Source organism: Oreochromis niloticus, linkage group LG4 (assembly GCF_001858045.2).
Source record: "Oreochromis niloticus isolate F11D_XX linkage group LG4, O_niloticus_UMD_NMBU, whole genome shotgun sequence".
NCBI lineage: Eukaryota > Metazoa > Chordata > Actinopteri > Cichliformes > Cichlidae > Oreochromis > Oreochromis niloticus.
In genome coordinates, this window is record NC_031969.2 from 16,735,386 (window position 1) to 16,750,482 (window position 15,097).

Below are 15,097 nucleotides of genomic sequence, written 5' to 3' on the forward strand. Positions count from 1 at the left end.
TTTCATAAAAAGTTTAATTAAAACTTATTAAGTTCAAGACAAAAACAGGAAGTTGTACTGAACATTTTTCAGCCTCCTAACCTCAAACGTTGTACCAGAGGAAAAACCTCACGCCTTTTGCTTCTCTCGTTTCACTAAAGTAAATGTTTGAGTTTCACTTTCTTTGTTGCCAACTACATAGAAAATTTTTCCATTTTCTTGTCACATGTTTTATTTAAAATGCATTTTTCCTTATCTTACTCCACATGCTTTACATGTCGTCATAACACGTCCTATGGTGTACAGCATGTAGAGGGTGTGTGTGTGTGTGTGTGTGTGTGTGTGTGTGTGTCAACCTTAAGCTCCCTACGTTTCTGCACAGTATCTTAGCTATTCCTGTGACTGCACTCTTCTGGAGAGAGGCCTCCAATATTGTACCTGGAATCTACTGGAGCCATTGGGGGACTTACAGCTCGCAACGCTCATATTACCACTAGAACTACTTCAGATGGTTTTAGCTGGTGTTTTCTCTGGGGTGGAATGATTGTACAGCATACTTGAATTTTTTCAAGTCATTAATTACTTTAATGACTTTACCCTAGCCCTTTTCTCACAAGTTAATTCAAATAATTTAACTTACCTTCAAAATAAAGTGCAAAATTGAAAATCAGTTAAATAGTTTGTTTGTTCATTCCTTAATCGTGTGTGTTATGTGTCAGACAGACACTTAATCACACAGTCAAACCGCAGTCAAACAAAACAAAACCATGTGTTGTTTTTTCAGGATGATTCCAACATCAGATCAATGATGAAATTAGTCTCCCAAACACACTCATTTATCCTTGTAATTAATTGCCACATAACAATATTCCACGCATATGTCTTTATTGTCCGAGTTTTGCTGGTTACACAGAAATAATTTGGAAATAAGTTTAAGAGTTTAGGTGTCTAAATAATTCAAAGTGCATTACAAGTATTGCAATACAAAACTAGGTATACTAACAGAAAATAAACAATAAAGATGATACATATAAAATATCGTGTAATCAGTGGCATAAAATTATGTGACAAAAATATACAAAGAAGGTTATGAAAAAAATATAATCTATTAGTATTTACAGATTTAATTTTTGTATTTGTAATATTGCAAATTTATCTGGTGTATAAACAGAATGATTATTTATCTCAAAATAATATAATGTCTAAGTACTGAATTACAGCGTAAGCAACCTCCCAGATTCACATCTGAGCAAAGGAGAAAAACTCATAAGTACAACATGCAGCTGAAAAAAGTATTTATTGGTACGTCGTTTGGCTTGAATCTCTTGATTTAAAAATCTTCCATTGATTTCTGTCATAGTCAAGTGGGTAAGAGCCATCAAATGATTCACATTCGCTTATAAACGTAGATGACTCTGCCACAGGATGAACAGTGGTGCTCCACATCTTGACACGAATCAATGCAGAATGGGATACAGCAGCAAAGAAAACACCTGTAGGTGGAAACAAGCAGTTGTAATGTTGTAATTGTAATGCACTTTTAGAGCTTTAGTTTGAAAATCCTCTAACTAAATGGTTGTATTTACCCAAAGAAGGCGAGGCCTCCACAAATAGCCCACGTCAGCAGGCCCGGTGTGTGTTGTGTCCTGGTGATCACTGCCTGGTGGCAGTGAGGACACACAGTTTGTCCAGGAACATCCTGTAGCCTCGGTGTTACTACAATGTTAGTCACTGAGGAACAGAAATGTGTAAAACACAAAACAAAGGTGTTTATTCCCATTAACTTATGTTTCCATTTTTAAATTCAAAGCACTTTGTAGAGCTTCATAGAGTGGCTTTAAACTACTATCAAGCTGGCAGTGAGGATCTCATGATTGTGCATCTTGCAACAGACATTTGCAAGATGCAGGTTGATGACCAGAACCAGCCTGCAAAGGAAAACCAAACAACCCTCAAAACTTCCATAAGGAGCCACCTTATATTGATTAATCTCAAGCCAACTTCCTGCTGCTGGCCCATACTGCTACTATTACTTAACTATAACCAAACCCAATGTGGGTTCAAATCATTCATCAAGTGTGTGACCCTTCACTTGCATTACTTAAGTCAGTGGGAAATGTGTTCCCCATCCTTCCCTTGTATCAACAGCTAAGACTCGACATCACCACTGGAGGGTGCCAGTAGCAAGCAGTAGTGGTTGCAGTAGTAAGTTGTGGGTGAAAAAAGGTCTTTTTTTTTTATAACAAAGCCTGACTGTTGTCTTGTATTTTAAAGTAATGAGCCATCCAAGCACCAAGGTTTCTAGTAGCAGATGTCCAGCATAGCATAGACTAGTAATATAGTCTAGAAGTAGAAGACTACTAGTATTAGTAGTAGTATATAACTGTATAACTGTGACATGGTTAATGTTTTACATGTGTTTAACACACAAATGTGGCTTTGGAGTGAATTCTTATGCATCTTTTTCAAAAGGCAGGACTCAGGATGTGGCTGCACATGGGGTGAACTCTGAACAATTGTTTTTTTTTTCCCCTGTAGAGAGGCTACAAACAAGCCTATTCTTCAGATCAGTTTGAAATGAGACCAAGAATTTCAGCCAGTGTCTACAGAGGCAGCTCTGTTCACTTTACACACTGGAGCAGATGCACATTCATTTTTTTAACAGCTTTTTAACAGCTGTGAGAAGTTACACTTTAACCTTTTAATGTTTTTATTTTCCCATATTTGCATGCAAGAGTTCTGAGAAATGATACAAAGACACGTAGGTGTACTTTACAGGATCAGGTTGCCTCACCTGTTGTGACAGGTGCAGCCGGTACAGGAGCAAAAACACCGCCTGTTAAACAAAGTACGCAAGTCATCACAACAGGAACGAATATACATACGTAAATAAGTACTTTAGTATACTGTTTGAAGAGAACTGTCACTCTATAATTTATCTCTTTAATCTTTAATCTCTTTCATTTGTGTATATAAGCAAACACATAACAACAAAGGCGTATTAGAATATTTTGCTATAAAAAGCAGGAATCTAAGTTGTGAGCGCAGACACAGACCTGGCTGATATCCTGGAGGGGAAGGTGCTGGCTGAGGGTACATCCCTGGCTGAGGGTACGTCCCTGGTTGAGGGTATGTCCCTGGTTGAGGATACATCCCTGGCTGAGGCATTCCTTGTCCATAGTCCAAGGGTGGGCCGGGGTAAGGTGGAGCTGACTCCTGTGGTGGATATCCTTTTTCCATCTTCAGAAATGTAAACTGAAATTGAATAAGTGCAAATAAAAACTTAAGACGTGTTGATCTAAGTTTTCTGGCACTGTAACACAGTATTTGAGATTTGTGTCACTTTCAATGAGTTACAGGCAACTTTTAATTTGCTTTGTCCAATGCAAATAGGAGGCAAAATATTCATTGCATTTGTTTGTGCAAAGGTGTGTGTGACAACCAGTTACCGGTATATGGTTTCAGAGGAAACATTAGCAGATGTAGGTGTGAGCTAAAGCTTTTTAAAAGCTAACCACAGCATCACATAAATATTTCCAGTGACTGATATCCTTCTAATGGTTTATGAGGTTAGTATCTGACTATTGCTCAGATACTGATCTCATTAAAAGTGGCACAAATGAAATACTGCACAGGTTACCCAGTGTAGCACAAAAACTATGTTCAGAGGTCCTCCAATCTGTAACCACAAGAATTCAACTCAACACATTGGCAGTGGCTTAGATACGTAAACAGAAATCCAAGATTCACACTCTTTTGGGGGTTTGTTGTAGTTTTTCTGTAGTTTATATTATAAATATTTACCTTAAATGTATGCCTGATTAATGTGTGTCCAGCGTTGGCTTTGGTTTGATTCTTTAGCTGCCAAATAATGTGTCTGGTGCTGTGCAGTAAGTTCAGACTGGGTATACAATGAGGAAGTAGGTCAACCAGTAACACAGAGTAGTGAAAGTGAATGAAAACTGGGAAGTTGGGTTGACAATTGACATAGTAACTCCTGAAAATGACCTCAGTTAAAGAAAAAGAAAAGATGGTTTCATCTATTAAGTAAATGGAAACCTACGTGGTTGTGTGTGAAAAGTAACTGCCCCATAAACCTAACAACTGGTTGTGCCACCCTTGGCAGCAGGAACTGCAATCAAGCATTTGAGATAACCGGAAATGAGTCTTTCACAGCACTGTGGAGAAATTTTGGCCAACTCTTCTTAGCACAATTGTTTTAATTTAGCCTCATTGGAGGGTTTCTAAAATGAATAGCCTGTTTAAGGCCACACCAAAGCATCTCAACTGGATTTAAGTCTGGACTTTGACTAGACTGGGCAATAATCTTTATTGCCTTGAGCTTCAGGGCACGAGCTGACCTGGAAATTCTCCTTTAGGATTTTCTAGTAGAGAGCAGAATTCATGTTTCCATCAATTACAGCAAGTCAACCTGAAGCAGAAAAGCAGCCTTAGACCACCACCACACTACCACCACCATGTTTGACTCTTGGTGTGAAATATGACATTTCCCATAAGTCTCGAGGATCATCAGCATGTTTCTTGGCAAAGTGAATTTTTCCGTTTGTGGAAAAAGGCTCCAAAGGCCTTAGAAATAGCTTTGTAACCCAGAATGAAAGATGACTGTTTCATAGCTGTTGCATGGCATGATGTGTTGCTTTTTGAGGGTTTTTAGCCAATTTCACATCATCAGACAGCTTATTCATACAGGTACAGGTAGTTTTGGAGAACTTTATTCCCTTTATAAACAAAATCATTATTGTAAAAGTTATATCTGTCTAATATTAAAATGTGTTTAATGATTTGAAACATGTAAATGTGACAAATATGCAAAAAAAATAAGAAATCAGGAAGTGGGTAAAGGTGGGTACCTTTCCATAGCATATATAGCGCAGTCATCTGAAGTACTAATAACAAAGAAATACTCCCTCCAACATAAGTAAAAACCTTAATGATAAAAAAGTAATATTTACTGAGTGTTTTTCAAGGGTTCAAGTAAAATGCCTCCAAAAACGTTCTTCCTGAATGTTACAATTTTGTATAAAATACTATGAAAAAAACTGAACTAAGACGGGTTGCTCATATAGTTGGTGTGTTTTATGTTGTTTTTTGTTTTTTGTGGTTTTAACTTTATCAGTGTTTTGTATTTTATAAAAATAAAGCTTAATCCACAAAATGACTGTTACATAGAGCTGAAATCAACTGAAGTACCAAACAGGAAAGTAACAATAGGGAAGCTATGCTACTGTGTAACATATTTACTTAGCTTGTGAGCAATGATGCAATAGAAATCCGGTTTGAATGCACTTTACTCAGTTTGAGTCCTGTTGTACATTGACTACAGATTGCTGGTCTTAGTCTCTTTTTATAATACAGAGCCTACATTGTGTACCGTGGGCTGGTCAGTGTGGTAGGAAAGAGGCCCAGTCAGTCCAAGCAAGCCTTTCTGTATCCTGCTCTAAATCCATCTTAAATCAATTACAGAGAGCTACGAGCCACATACACTAATGAGGCACTGTCATTCCCCCGAGCACACCCTGTGCGCCTCATCCTGTTTTGTTTGAATGTTCTTTCTAAATAAGGGTTAGTGTTGATGAAGCTAGGAAGCATAACAACAAAAGAAATACCTTTTTTTTCCCCATTTCTGTCCATTACCGTCTAAAAAATATATAAAAAACAGGCAGTCTAACTATGAACCAGGAAGAAACCTCATCCTCATGTGACTATAAATGTAAAACAACATTAACTTACCTCTTATCTCACCAAAAAAAGCTTTCTCCTGGAGCTCTCTGTCAGTGCCTGAAGGGGAAACACAGTAAAACCACAACAGGAAGGTCCATACAGAGTACCGATAGACACGGCTGCTACAAAATTTTGTAAAAAAAACAAAGAAGAAGCGTATTTCCTCTGTCACCTTTGGAAGGCTTTTGAGCTGTGGATGTGTTAGTCTTCACTCTCTGTTTCCCTGTTCGCTGCCCCCTCCCCTCATGTGTAACTGGGTGTGTCAGAAGAAAAAAAATGAAGAAAAGCACTACCCTGTTGGCTCAGTTATTGTTTAAACGACCCATAAAAGCACAGCCATAAGACATATGAGCACAAATATAAAAAGACAGGAAGAGCGTGTGCCGCTGCTGAGAATAAAGTCTTCCTTGTTTACCAAAATTTTTCTTATCAGTTTTAGTCGGTGTCTACAGCCCTGCCTACGTGTTTAAAAAAACTATGCACGCACAGAGTCCGATAACAGCATGAATCATCCCACTTAACAACAGGGGATCAAGAAACAAGATTTCTTTTCATGTGTACCGTTTTTGTTTTGCTATTTTTTGAGACTTTTGTTGTGTAAGCCAATCTATGCATTGTACAGCTTTTGTTTTCTCTCTTTTTTTTTTGCGTACATCTGTGGTTTCCTGTGGTTTTGACTTCCTCAGTCTGCTCAGTAAATGAAAACTTATGTGACCATATTTTCTTACATATCCAGCCTTGCTCTTTAGAAGCAGAATGAGAGAAGGGAATTTCTTAATCTTCCAAAACAGTTTGAATGTGCTAATAATGTGCTATAAATAAGTAAATCACACATTTAGAAAATGTTTTGAATGTCTTCTTTATTTTATTGCAACTGGATCTCATCTCTGGTTTGTTGGGAAGGACTGAAAATGATCCTGTTCCACTTTCCTCTCAGGTGCTACGTGCTTTTACATGAATATTTGTTTCTCATTTCCTGCATGACCATTTCAGTGTCGTACATTTACTTCCACATCTTTGTGTTTGCTTCCATTTACCCTCTCAACACATGACTTTGACACACCGAGGTCTTGCGATATTCAGGAAAGGACACTGAGAGGTTCACGGGACTGTTACAATAACATTACTCATCACTTCTGGAATTGGACTGCAGTGTCCATGTATGAATGCAGCTGGACATGGGAGGTGCTGGCCTGAACTCAGAGCCAGACTTCCAGTGTCTGCTTTCAATTTATGACCACTAGAGGTCAGCATAATTCCAGTGTTACAACAGTGTTTTTTCTTTCCTCTAAACTTTGGGAGCAGTTCAAGCATCATTCAGACTGGAGAGTGCGCCAGCACACAAAGAGTATCTCAAGCATCCAGTAATTGCAACATAGATCGGTATTTCTTCGGAATCAATTCCAGGCTTAAAACTAGTGGGATATCAGGCTTTAATATAGGAAATGTTCATGTTTCCTGCCATCAAACAAAACAGTAGTTTGCTTTAAGCAGAAGAATGATTCTCATTAACCTTAAACAAAAGTTTGCATACTGTAAACTGTATTATATGCTAATCTTGAAGTCCATCCATCCATTTCCTTCATTACTCAGGGCCACAGGTGAGCTGGAGCCTATGCTTGCTGTTGGAGAGTAAAAGGCTGGGTGGAGTCTGCACAGGGCACCAGTCTGTTACAGGGCTAACACATAGAGACAGCCAAGCTTTCAAGCTCACATTCACATTTACAATAGTTAACCCATTAAGGATGTCTTTGGGCTCTCTATGTCTGTGCCCACGCAGACTAGAGAGTAATATTGGTTTTCTTTTGCAACAGAAAAGGAGTGAGAGGAGCCAGACATGTATAGGACACTCTAATCTAGCACTACGGGTCTGAATGTGGCAAGTGTTTCACATTTTTATACTGGACAAGTAGCTGCAGCTTGTTTTTGATTAAAAATAAAGACAAAAACTAATGCCTTGTTTTATTTTATTTTATTTTAATTTACTTTCTGAAAGTTAGGGCATGGTATATATTATTCCGAGGGAAAAGTGAATTTAACCCCTTTAACTTCCACCCATGTTGCAACAACTGATTCATAGTGTCTGTCATAATCACACAGGAAGTCTTGCAGTGAACCTATTCACTAAATGCAATTTTTTTTTTTTCATCAGATGCAACGTGGAAGGTATTTATGTCTCCCCCTGGGGTTAAATCAGTGATCTTTTTCTTGTGAAGGTGAATGCACAAACCACTACATTACTTCATTCAGTGCATATTCTCACAACACTGATTAAGTCTGCCCAGGAAAATACAGATAAGAGCTCTATCAAAACATTATAGTGTACAGATCATAAAACAGTGTTGGAAAAGTTTAGTCATCAAATTGAACCACAAATGGAAGTTGCTCTAGTTTTAAACAAAGTAAGATCAATTACTTTCATACATACAAAAAACAGTAAAGGAAAATATGTCAAAACAAAATTAGAAAAATAGTGTGGTGTTCCTTTACTTAAGTATATATTCAGACATCTTGCAAACACTCTTGACACCAAGGTTAATTTAGGATTACAGCATCCATCAACAGCAGAGCAGGGCAGAAGGCAACTCCCAGGGAACGTTTGCACAGATTTGTGTCCACGTTTGTGACCTCAGAACTCAGGCCCAGCCATGGGACTCATGGCCAGCAAGCATAAGTGTTTGTTTCTGTTCTAAGAACAAATCAGCTCGTGGTTCCTCTTCCTTCCCCTCACTCACACGTCTAATACAAACACATGCTGGGTGGGTGTTGGGGTTTATTTGCCTGCTCTTGGTACATGGCTGGCAGTGATTGGTTTAAGCTGCACATTTTTCGAAAGCCACACTGACACAGTTTCACAGAGCTTGATATTGTTTCCTCCACCATCTCTAGAAACAAACGAAATCCCCAGTGATTTGTGTCTTTTTCCATTTCGAGAACATTTGAGCACTTTGTGGCCTATGACCGTACCCCTGGGTGCTTTTCAACGATAAGTGGTGAATAGTGGGAATGCTGCGACCTAACTTGACCCAGCGATCATTCTTGTTGCTCCATGTTTGGCCTTCGTTTTCATTGGTTTTCATTCTATTGTCATGCTGTGAGCTGTCATCTCAGACTGAAACTTCCTGCAGTCTGTGTAGGCTAACCGTGTAAGAGAGACGGTTGATTTGTGGTAATGTATTTGGGTGGGTATGTGTCATTTTTTACAGATGTCGTCTTTAGTTCCGCTACGTTTTTGTGATTCAGATTTCTAGTTTTGAGGGGAATTTTTTTGAAATTGAGAATAATGATAAACGCACTCAAGTCACAGGGTTGCTCCCACATCCATTTTTAAACAATCACACTTTTTTTGCTGTCACTAAAGTACTCCAGCTGTGCATTGGAAAGACCGATGGTTTAAGGATGTAGGCCAAGTTCAGGTCTCAGTTTAATCAGCATTCACAGTAGCTTGTACTACTGCATATGCAAGTTTCAGGGAATGTGACCTGATAAAGACAAATAAGTCAAGTTATCTTTCCTGTTGGGGCTAAAGTGGCCATGCCTGGATAGTCTCTCTTATCAGCACAATTCCATATTATTATATATTTATATTTATTTCAAATAGTTTGCTATTGGTCTATTTCCTCTACTTTTAGAGGAATAAACTTTGAAACATTAAATGTCAGTTTACTGTATTCAACATTTCTCCCATTGCTAAGATGCTTATTGTGGGGCCAGGACTCTGACTGGTGCGCATTACAAGAGTAAGAGGTCGTCTTTTCACATAACTGGGATAAGAATAAACAAATGAAGTGTGTAAGTTATAAGTTTGGTATCAATCATGTGAAGGACCAGTTTACACACCACTTGTTTAACTCAGAAATCGAAGCTAAAGTTTGTTATTTTGTGTTGTTATGTGATATTTGTTTTAAATGTGTACCCCAGTATCTGATATAACTATTAGCTGTTGTTGTAGCCTCTGTTCTGTTCTGTCATCAGTAGGGATCTCTCTTTCAGCCACACATTTCTTGTGAGAGTCTTATGTGTTGACTTTTGTAAACTAGAGCCAATAAAAATACGGAGCAGTGTCTCAGGATGAGCAGTGGGGGGTAAAGTCATAAAACTGCACTGTCCCATGTAAAGTGAAAGAGTCTGTAACCTTAGTTATAAAGTATAGTTGTTGTAAGAGATTATTATAGGGGAGAGGTGAGAACTGAATCGATGGTTTTATGTAGTATTCAGAACAAATATTTAAGGGATGAGTCAGAGTTAAAATAGTAGCTCTGTGCTGTGTGCCAATCCTGCACTATTTCAACACAAAAGTTGGCCATAAAATCTTTCATCTACAATCCATGCAGTCCTGAGCTCCCCATGAATCAGTAGCTTGTAAAACAACCTTTAGCAGCAATAAATTGAAGTCACTTTCAGTATGAATTCATGACTTGAAGTCATATAACTTCTCAGTGACTAATCAGTGTCCTGCATCATGGTGGAACTTTGCCCTCTCTTCGTTACAACTTTGTTGAATTTTGCAGGCATTCCTTAATCCACGGCTCACTTAAGGTCCCACCGCAGCATTTCAGTGAGGATGAGGTCTGGTCTTTGACTCAACCATTGCAGAACCTTGATTCTTTCCTTTTTTAGACATTTTGTTGTAGATTTGCTGCTGTGCTTGTGTTCATTGCCCTGTTGCATTATGGGCAAGTTTTAACTGTTGGTAGATGACCTCACAACTCAATGAATGCAAACTGCCCGGGTTCTTTAGCCACAAAACAAGCCAAAATCATGACCGCTCCACCACCCTGCCTAACAGCTGGTATGAGGAGTTGCTGTAGTGCTGGTATGCTGTGTTTGGTTTTTGCCAAATGTTTCGCTGTGCATGGCTTTACATCTCCACTTTGGTCACATCTGTCCAAAGGACATTGTACCAGAAGCTTTATGGTTTGTTCATTTGCAACTTTACAGACTTAATCTGAGCTGCCATGTTGTTTTTAGAGAAAAGAGGCTTTTCGCTGGAAACCCTTCCATATCTATTTAGTCCAGAGAAGTCTGTGATATGGCATTGCTCCAGACTAGCAACAAAATTTCTGCTTTTCTAGAGGTGCTCTATCTGAAGATCAGATAATACAGGCATCTAATTATCCACACCTGGCTGCTATTTACCCTCTTAATTTCTACTGAAAACTGAGTTGTTTGTGAGCTACATAAGCAGCACGAATGAATTCAAAAGCACAAAAATAATCAAAATAAGCAACATCAGCTTCTAACATTTTTGTTATCAGTTAAGTAACTGAGGTTTTAGTTAACTCTCCACTGTTTTACCCATAGACTGTATATAAAGATGGATGTTTTCTCTGGCTCTGAAAAATGAAGCTAATGTGAAATTGGCTTAAGCTCTTTCTCAGTGCCAACAGGGGGTGACTGTGTTGGTTATAGAAATAAGTTTGACTGTGTTGAAGCTCACTTCATGAACCCTATTTAAACGGTCTAAACTTTAACCCTGTAAAACTTGAATTGACAGGAAGTTCTTTTTCTTTTAATTAATATTTTCTTGACTAGCCACTTGTTTTAAATTGGGAAATTAAATATTAATTTGCATATATGAGTTTTAACATGTATTATATTTGCTACATCCAGAAGTTAATGCAATTTATTGCTTTAAAAAGCTTTGTGCAATTTATTTAAGTTTTTCGGGTGGTGGTGGGGGCACTTGGCATTAAAGGGTTATTTATCTTACAATTGTAGAAAGAGGTCTCAGTCTCTACTTGCAGTTCTTTTTCTGGTGCAGCATGATGTTTGTTCAGTGACTTATGGTCCTGTTTAGTGTTGTTAGATAATGACTTGCATGTGTTATGGGGGGTGGATTTTTTTGTACTGTAGTGCGCTGTCCCTCTGTTCCTGATTTTAGTACACATTATTCATAACATTCTGTTTCCAAACCCTTAGATGCCGATGCAAAACTCAAGGCTTCAAGATGGGACTTCACTGACCGATAAACAACATTACTGAACACTGACTCCATCCACAGGCTATAAGTACTGTCCATATTAAAAGGTTAAATAATTTGTATAAGTTGCACAAAAATAAGGTTTGTGTCGTGCACTAACAATTGTGCAAGAATTGCCAAAGGTGCTTGTTTGTGTCAGCAGCTGACAGTTACTTGCTGCACTTGCTGTAAATCTTGAATGTTGGTTTTCTTTGCAGTAACTCGGATCTTTTTTTAAATTATTCAGATAAACAGAAGTATTTTTTTCACAATATCAAGCAACTCATTCATATTTCTTCGAAATAATCTTACTTTACATCTGTAGATAAAACAATATACCATGTTGCTAAGGACCATTTCCTCAGCTTCTTGTAACATATTAACAGATTTAAGCTGTTAAGGGCTGGACATGCCACTAATTTAGAATTCGTAATGGATGAGCAATAGGGTGAATAGAGAAGTCTGGGTCCTGTGTCAGCAGGTGTAGTTCCTGTTATACCTAACAGCTTAGTCAATAAACCAACCCTTCTACAGTGATAAGCAAATATGAATGTCATACATTTCTGCAGCTTTGGATGGGAGGCAACGAGGGAGCGGCCGCAGTTTCCACATACCTTCAGTTACATTTGACAGCATTTCTGCTGAGACAGAAATCAAACAGCTTCTAGCATAGCATAATATTTTTGAAGTGAGAAAAATAGAAGAGGTGCTAAATTAACGACAGATCCAGCAATAATCTAACGGCTTACAGTCAGCATGGTTACGGTGGACTTCAAGACACTCACAGCACCGGTGGGCATTTTAAGGATGCTGGAAGTGGTCTTAACCTGCATCTCCTTCAGCCTGGTGGCATCAGTGGGCCACACTTCTCAGTCCTTCTGGGTCTGGTGCATGTTCAGCTGGTGTTTCTGCTTCTGCATCACCTTCCTCGTGCTCCTCCTGGAACTGACAACTCTAAACACAAAGCTGCCCATCTCCTGGGATGACTTCACTGCCGCATTTGCAATGCTGGCTACCCTGATGGTATGTGTCATTTTTAATTTTTTAAACTCTAATGTCATTTGTCTGTTATTGCTATAGCTATTGCTGCAGGTTGTATAAAAGACTAGCCAGCTTTCTTCATGATCACTGCCACTGAGACTTTTCTAAACAAAATAAATGAAGGCAAAAGTGTTTTAAGCTCATATGATTTGTGGTTTGAGAAATATCACAAAGGACTGTTGATTTATTAGCCTATATGGTACTGATAATGAAGTTAAAGTGAAAGGTTTCATAAGGTTCATACTACTTTAAGTACAATTAAACTACTTCATGAAAAATAAGTTGTAGCTAAACTGAGTGAAACACAAGAAATCAGTCAAAATGAACTCTGAGTATCTTAAAAAAATTCCACCCTTTCTTCCACACAGATGTTCACAGCAGCTGTTATCTATCCCAAGTTCTACGTCTGCTCTAGCTGCGGCAGAAGTATCGGTGCCACTGTCACCACCTGCTTGGCCTTCGTCCTCTACGCCGTTGAGGTGGGGCTAACCCGGGCCAAACCTGGTGAGATCAGTGGATTCCTTTCCACAATCCCAGGCCTCCTCAAGGTTTTAGAGGCCTTTGTGGCCTGCATCATCTTCATCTGTTTGGACTACACCTTTTACTCTAACTTCCCGGGGCTCCAGTGGTGTGTTGCCGTCTACTCCATCTGCTTCATTTTTGCCCTCCTCGTCATCATTTTTACCATCGGCCGCCTGCTTTCTCTCTTCCCCGCACCCTTCGACAAAGTCTTGACGGTGTGCAATGTGCTGGCAGTGCTGATGTACTTCACAGCTGTGGTCATTTGGCCATTTTACAGCTTTAGGAACCTTGTAGGCCCCAAGGATTTTTACATAGTCATTACTGTGATGACCTGCTTGAACCTCATTGCTTACATTGTGGATACAGTTTACTCGTTTAAGCTCGTCTTCTTCGTCAGCAGAACATAGGTTGCAAAAACACCCCAAAAAGTCAGCGTGAACTTATCTTTGATTGATTGATTGATTGATTGATTGATTGATTGATTGATTGATTGATTGATTGATTGTATCATAGTTATTTTTATGATGGTTTATGTCATTTTGTTTTGCTGCAGATTTCATATTAATTAGAGCAGCTTTTTTTTTTTTTTTTTTTTTTTTTTTTTATACACGATTTTGCATTTTTTGAAGCCATAAAATAGTTGTGGTTGATTCAGGTTTTTTTATTCAGGTTTATGAGCCTGTAAAAGGACTGATTAGGAAACTCATTCAGTTCGGTTTCTTACAAATCTCACCCTGATAAAGAACACTAAAATCCAGTCATTGTGGTTACTGAAGGTTATTGAACAAGCCTACATACTCATGTGGTTGTTTTAGCACCTCGGTAAAAAAGTATGATGAGCCAATCTTAAATAAATACCATTTTCATGGTTTCATGGTTAAATACTGAACTCCTCTTTGAGAATGTTTGCAAAGGTGTGTCCAAGTGTGCATATCCTGCATTACACACAGCTATGGGTTTCGAGATGACAACTCCACTCCCATTTTTCAATCATGGTGAAAGAGATCAAAGAGTAAGTGAAAGAGAACAAAAGAGCAAAGTTAAGACAGTTTTTTGTTTGGTTTTTTTTAAATCCTGGCAGTCTTTAGCTGTTAAAGAAAGAAGCTGCTTTGTTTTGTGCTAATGATTTAACTGCTGATGATGAGCTGAGCTGTCGAACTGCTCCTCTTTTGTGTTTACACAGGAAAAGGATTACTGGACGTTTACTGCCAGAACAGGTTTATTTATTCAATCCAAAGCGCTAAAGTCAGTTGGATTATATTTGGATTTTGTCCAAACAGTAATAAAACATCATTTTTATAAATATTTTAAAGTTTTTAAGGTTGAAGCAAACCTTAACTCAGTGTCACATAGTTAAAATTTCCCTTCGTAAATCTATTACTTAAAGGGAAAGTACAGGATAAGTACTTTTCCATATTAGTTTTGTTTTAAAGAACCGTATGAACCATAAAAGCAGTTGCTCAAGGTTAGCCGAGTTTGCTTATCACAGTATAAGTTATAAAATTGATAACCACTAGCATATATGGTTGAAGCGTAACCTTTCACCCATCGTGTACAGCAACCCGCATACAAAAATGGGAACAACTGAGAGATTTCTTTTTTTAAAAAGGAAGAAACTACAAACTGGAAGAACTGGGGAGGAAGAGACCACATGGGTCACATCCACATTCTGCATCTGCAGAATTAATATGTGTGTTAAAGTGCAGTGATGATGATTGTGTGTTCTTTTTAATTGTATTCTCATAAACGTACACGTTTCTCTGCTTCTTTGTTTTGTGGTTTGTTTAAGGGTTTTTTTGCATTTTAAATATTCATGTCATGAATGTTTAAGTAAATGAGTCATATGATTTC

General features: G+C 38.3%; 2 protein-coding genes across 3 annotated transcripts; one reads left to right on the forward strand and one right to left on the reverse strand.

The window, feature by feature from the left end:
* Nucleotides 1-847: 847 nt before the first annotated feature.
* LOC100711136 (cell death-inducing p53-target protein 1) lies at nucleotides 848-6,141 on the reverse strand. 2 transcript variants are annotated; one of them, XM_005457709.4, is made up of 6 exons: nucleotides 5,894-6,141; nucleotides 5,731-5,778; nucleotides 3,036-3,234; nucleotides 2,774-2,815; nucleotides 1,566-1,710; nucleotides 848-1,472 (listed from the first exon to the last, which is right to left on the reverse strand). In XM_005457709.4, exons 3-6 carry the CDS (start codon nucleotides 3,217-3,219, stop codon nucleotides 1,367-1,369), a joined length of 477 nt encoding a protein of 158 aa, XP_005457766.1. In that variant the 5' UTR covers nucleotides 3,220-3,234; nucleotides 5,731-5,778; nucleotides 5,894-6,141; the 3' UTR covers nucleotides 848-1,366. The 2 variants fall into 2 exon arrangements, with proteins under 2 accessions (XP_005457766.1, XP_003452856.1); XM_003452808.5 differs by having other exon boundaries at nucleotides 5,731-6,140.
* Nucleotides 6,142-11,809: 5,668 nt separating this feature from the next.
* Nucleotides 11,810-15,009, forward strand: LOC100698775 (myeloid-associated differentiation marker). Its single transcript, XM_003452846.5, has 2 exons — nucleotides 11,810-12,706; nucleotides 13,093-15,009. The coding sequence occupies exons 1-2, from the start codon at nucleotides 12,440-12,442 to the stop codon at nucleotides 13,651-13,653; spliced, it is 828 nt and encodes a 275-aa protein (XP_003452894.1). The 5' UTR covers nucleotides 11,810-12,439; the 3' UTR covers nucleotides 13,654-15,009.
* Nucleotides 15,010-15,097: the final 88 nt, after the last annotated feature.